The sequence below is a fragment of the Triticum urartu genome, chromosome 4 (assembly GCF_003073215.2).
Source record: "Triticum urartu cultivar G1812 chromosome 4, Tu2.1, whole genome shotgun sequence".
Classification (NCBI taxonomy): Eukaryota; Viridiplantae; Streptophyta; class Magnoliopsida; order Poales; family Poaceae; genus Triticum; species Triticum urartu.
In genome coordinates, this window is record NC_053025.1 from 184229443 (window position 1) to 184235112 (window position 5670).

Here is a 5670-nt window from a genome sequence, read left to right on the forward strand (position 1 = left end):
AGGCGGCGCTGTGGGGATGGAGCAGCCGCGATAGATGAGGTGATCGTCTGAGCAGCTCCTTGGAGGTGGAGGACGGGGCGGCTGAACCGGTGGGACGACGAGATGGACGAGGGATCCTCATCTGGGGTGGTGGATGAGGGACGTCGAGCTGTTGCGGTGGACGATGTCGTCGAGCTGTTGCGGTGGCAGACGAAGGAGGGCGGGGTTTCACGGCTGGAGCGGAGAGGTTATGGCGGCCTGGGATTTCGAATGGCAAAAAGGAGGCGATGAGAGGGGGAACCATGACTTCGGGATGCGCTTGTCCAAAATGTACGGTGTGTTACAAAAGTACCTCCACCGATTTGAACTAGCAGCCCTTTCGGCTCAGGTTAGAAGGGGGATTTCGTGTGTCGGGATTTGGCAGCTGGAGGAAGTTTTCACGTGCGTTGTAATTTCGGGACAGCAAGGTGTGGGTTGTGAAGGCGTCAGTTTTGGGAGCACGATATCTGAATTGTCGGGATATAACAAGGCGCAGGTTGAATATAGGGACAAGCCTAACGTATAATATTGTTCTTGTACGTACCAAATCAATTCGCACTTTCCTCAACAAAAAAACAAAAAATAAAAATAAAACTATTCACACCACACAAAGAGAGAGTCTTGTCCCGTTTTACTATACAAAATCTTTCCCTAATAATAAACCACGGATTGAGTCTGGCAGGTTCACCGTCGCGCCCTTTTTGCAAAATAGTCCCTGATGTTTTTGGTATTCAACCCACAGTCCTCTTTTAAGTGGATAAACTGAGAAAACGTTTCAGTTTTACAAAAGGACCCTGCATTTTGAAGTATTCAGCCCGTGGTCCTCTTTTAGTTGGATAATTTGCACGGAGGGGCAAGCGCTGCGCGAAGAAGAGGAAGATAGAGCGAGTAGCGAGCGGAGCTGCTGGCGGCGGAGGAGATCCTCACAGGCGGTGGGGGCGTGGACATGGAAGCTCCGGCGGTGGATGAGCATGGTGGCTGGGAACCTCCAGTTCGAATAGAGAGAGAGAGAACGGGATGGAGGAAGGAGAGAACAAGAGGAAGAAGAGGGAGAGGAGGAAGGCAGGTCGGCGTTGGGTACCTGGTTCCGTCGGGAGTCGCTGGCGTCGAGGTGGCGGGGCGAGGCAGGGGTCGGGCGCTAGCTCTCGCAATCCATACGGGTTCGAGGCAGGGCGTGGGCGGCTCGGGCGCGCCACGCATGGAGTCTTGTGGGGCGTGGGTCGTTCGACCGATCTGGATGATTCTCCATCAGTTCTGGTTCCCCACCATGGCTACGGGCGCCTCTCGCCCTCTCCGTTCTGCACTCCTCCTCCTCCAATTTAGGTGTGCGGCCATAGCTAAGGGCCGCCTCCTCCTATCCATCCTTCCAATCTGGAGCATAGGTGGAGAGCCTGGTTGTGCGCGGCGGAGATGGCGCCCCGCGTCGGTGCCCCGTAATCCTACACGGAGCTCTGTCGAGGCCATGACATCCCCACCCAGGTATAGGCGCACATTGATCTAAAAAAGGCACCAACCCAATTGAACCTCTCCCTTGACCCTTTCTTCTTCATCTTCCAATCTCCTCTGTTATCAAGTTCTAACAGTACATCAATCCAAGCAACTCTTTTTAGATTAATTAAGGAATCAATATCACGATGGTGCATGCTTGATGCAGCAGAGGATCACAGGTGTATTGCCGGTAGTTTCAATTTAGCCAGGCGGTTGCCATCATCGTTAGACTTCACTGGAAGAACTGCAATGGCTCTTTGTTCCAGCCATATCCGATCTCCCGAGCCAGAGCTTTCAGGTCACTACAACACACTGTTTTCACGTCGCATCGCACCAGCTCCTGGTGAGTTTGCTCACTTGAGTCATAATAGAGGGAGTAAGAATGTCAGAAGGGAGAAGAACAAAAAATCATGTTGTCAGAGACGACATCCAAACCATTTTGTGTGTGTTGGAGTGATTGAACCTTGTCAATCAGAGCTGACATCGCGTCTCCTTCCTCGTACATAATTTTTGGGTAGTTGTGCATCTATATTCCATTCTGTACACCAAGAGATTATGTTGTTTTCCTATTACAAAATTGAACTATGTAAGACATTGCTATTTACTGAAGCAGTTACGATCTAGTACATCGTTATCATTCTCAACAACTTCATAGTAAGCCAGTACAGATTGAGATCTGACAACTATTGCTTATCTGCATTCAAGTTAGCTCAATTGTTCTGACATGCAATCTTATTTTCCTCTCGTGTTTATTCTTGAGACATTTTACAGAAATATAAATAGCAGGCAAGCAATCAGGTTGATCAGAGCCAGACAGTTCACTGCAGTAAGCAATGCAATGTAAGAGCATATGTTGTCATTAAAATTCCATTCAAGAAGGATTTCATATGTGTGTGTTAATCACTTTGGTGCATTTATCGATAAATGATTTATTGGCCATCTACCAATAAATCGGTTGAGCTCCTCGAGGCAAAAACCTCCAAATTTATGGCAAAATTCATCCTTGTGCTGGATTACAAGCACTTATGTTGTGTACATTTCCGTGGGCAGAAGGATCAGTTGGTTGGTTATGAGTTTTGTGCTTGGTAATTTTTCAGATCGTGGCAGATTGTTATCGCTAGCAATGACTCACTGATCTCTGATGTGGCTCTCAATAGTGATGCATTACAAAATGGACCGATCCATCATCGTTAATCTACTGCTGTCGGCTTCTTCTGAGCTACTAATATCAGGTTGTTTTATTTATGTTGAGTGGTTTAAGCTTCAAGGATGCAACTGAAATGTGATCAAGTGGTTGTTCTCAACTTCTCATTCAGTTCATCCTGATAATCTGGCTAGAGAACTGTATATCAGTTTATTAATGTAGTTTATGTGTGAATCCTGCAAGTCGTCATGTTCAATTGTGGTGTCATGTAGAATTTGTATTAATCCTAGTGAGTGCAAACTATAGGGTTAGTTGTGTTTGATGTTGAATCCCTGATGATCACATTGTCAGAAAATTATTCCTGGTTTCCTTTCTGTTAGTCAGTTTTAAGTGTGAATGGTACAAGTCATATTATTTGATTGTTCTTTTGTTATCGAATCTGCCCGAGCATATTGTCCACAAACTATATTTCTTTTCAATATGTCAGTCTTATTTCAGTGATTGTTTTGTTAATGTTTAAATTAGCTACATTAAAACTAAAATCATATGGGAAACAGTGCGATTTACAAGGACTCTTTGGGGAGATACTTTGCAACTGTGGAACAGCAATAAATCATGTAAGTTACGTCGCGGAGATGGGCTACTTAGTTGATCTCAACCATTTTTCAATTCACTTTTAATCTGAAAAACTATACCTGATACTGATCATGACTTCTTTAGGTTCTGAGTACTTAGATTGAAAACATCAAGACAATATTTTATATTGCAGTGGGGTTGGCTGCTGTATTATGGATGATTTGGAGATTTTTGAATGAGGCATGTTTTGAGAATAAAAGCGGTGTCTGATACTTTTGTTCTGATTCATGTGGTTTGTTATTTGGTTAAACTCAAGCTAAATTTTGCAGATTAGCGCTGATTTGGGGAGTAAAGCTCTTCGAGCAAGTGACAAATCAAGTCTTTCAAGCTTCTCAAAGATGGTGACCTGGAGTGGTTTGACTGGAAGCTTAAAAGCAATTAAAGTGAAGAGAGGAATCAAACTTTTAAAGCCACTCTTGCCATTTGTGGACTGTTCCTGCTTGTTGGTGACTGCTTTTGCGAGTATGTTCACTCTCATCTAGCGATGAATTTTTTTGCTTCTGTTGTGCAGCTGCTGAAAGGGCAAACCCCAGATCCTAGATATCTGTGGGTTTTGGGTGCCCTCTGGGGTTACCTGAATGTTCCTATTTCTGTTTTCTTCTTCCCTTTTTAGTTTTCTTCATGCTGTAGATGAACAATTGGTTTCTGTTAATAGAACTCAGAGAGGAGGCTCTCTTTTAGAAAATCTAATGAGGGGGAGACTGAATGACTGAGTGTAGATGACACTGACCAAGTTTATTAGTATGCGATCCTACATGTCGCTCCATTAATTCTTCTAGATAATTCTTGTATGCTTAACTGTTTCCTCACTCAGTCCAATAACGATGACAGATCCGAGGTGGTATCCTTTGTAGCTGAAGGAAAAGAGGTATGAAAGGGTGTATTCCATATACTGTTCTATCTTTGTGTCATTATAACGTATATATTCCCTCGGTGCTTAAAATGTTCTCATTGCCAGTATGTTTACGATGAAGATGGATACTCTCATTGTATTGCATAATTGATATTCAACTTTACTAAGTGCTATCCGGTGCTTATCACACGTACATGAGTAGTCCAGTGTACCTTTACGTAGTAGAAAGTATTTTTGGTAATCACTACTGGCTTAGGTCTCGTGAGTCAAATATCAGACCAGGATTGAGCAGACAATATCAATTTTGATGAGACACAATCCACACGAAGCAACAACCGAAGATGACAAGGGGACTTTACCATGGAGGCATACGTGCTGACAGCAATGCGGCATGGAGGAGCGACAGTGGAGGCTAGAAGAAAAGGTTGGGGCAGAGCTCACATGGCAAACACGTTGACACACAACATGGCTGCAAAGGCGATGTCGAGCTGGAGGTTGATCAAATAGAGGGGGGATTTGCGCTCGCCCACGCCAACGCCGTATAGGTTGTGATGTCGTTATTGAGTTAAATACGTGTAATATTTTCTTTTCCCGTTACAATGAACGGGTATGTTTACTAGCAATATTTTTGAAGAAAAATGATAAACTCTTCCCAAGCAAAGAACCAACTATCTGTAGAAAAATTCAACATAGTAAAATAGTTTAAAAATGATCACAGTTTTACATATGTTTACACTTTAAAAAATGTTCACACTTTTAAAAAGGTTCAAAATTCCCCCAAAAGTTCCAATTTTTCTAAAAAATATATTTTAATTTTAAAATGTACAAAACCTTAAAATAATCAAAATTTCTTTATCAAAAAAGACATCTGTTCAAAAAAAAGTTTCTCAAAAAAATTCTCCAATTTCCGTAAAAACGTTAGCTTTCCTTAGAAGTGTCCCAATTTTTGTGAATTTTATTAAAAATAAGGAAAATTTTGCATTTTCTCGAAAAGTAGAAAGTAAAACTGATGGACAACTATTCCATCCAAAACTACTCTTCCATCAGACAATGCTAAGTTGCTTCTTCATGTCCAAACTTCATCCTACAAAAGCAATAATGAGTGTAACCTTATTATTGATGTTTGTTAAAATTGGATATAAAAATGGCGCATAAAGCACGTTGTGCGTCTTTTTTCTGCCCGGTGCAACGCACGGGCATTTGTACTAGTGTTATTCAAAACAGAGTATGAATCCATGTTATGTCCAATTAAATTTTTTCGTTGACTGTACAATGCATGTAACCTACTCATACCAACATTTTAGTGCATTCCAAATGTTTATACTACCACTGCAATTCAAACTGAATTTGAATTCATTTCTCTATTTCAATAAGAATCTACAATCATGATTGTTGCCAACTTCAACCATCATTCAAGTATTACCTTAACAACACACCACATGATTACTATGGAGATAGATATGAAATATGTGTACTATATGAACTCGAATTCAATTTTTTTACTACACTTGATGTTGATTCCAAATAATAG

The 5670-nt window shown here is 41.9% G+C and overlaps 1 protein-coding gene across 14 annotated transcripts; it reads left to right on the forward strand.

Annotated features, from left to right (window-relative positions):
- Positions 1–843: 843 nt before the first annotated feature.
- Positions 844–4916, forward strand: LOC125551254. 14 transcript variants are annotated; one of them, XR_007302339.1, is made up of 4 exons: positions 844–2738; positions 3208–3267; positions 3371–3748; positions 4118–4915. XR_007302339.1 is itself a non-coding variant. In XM_048714424.1 (3 exons), the coding sequence occupies exons 1-3, from the start codon at positions 965–967 to the stop codon at positions 2698–2700; spliced, it is 699 nt and encodes a 232-aa protein (XP_048570381.1). In that variant the 5' UTR covers positions 844–964; the 3' UTR covers positions 2701–4052. The 14 variants fall into 14 exon arrangements, 2 of the variants coding, with proteins under 2 accessions (XP_048570381.1, XP_048570382.1); XR_007302341.1 differs by lacking the exon at positions 3208–3267 and having other exon boundaries at positions 844–2346; positions 2604–2738; positions 3556–3748; positions 4118–4914; XR_007302338.1 differs by having other exon boundaries at positions 844–1849; positions 2278–2346; positions 2604–3748; positions 4118–4911.
- The last annotated feature ends 754 nt before the right edge of the window (positions 4917–5670 follow it).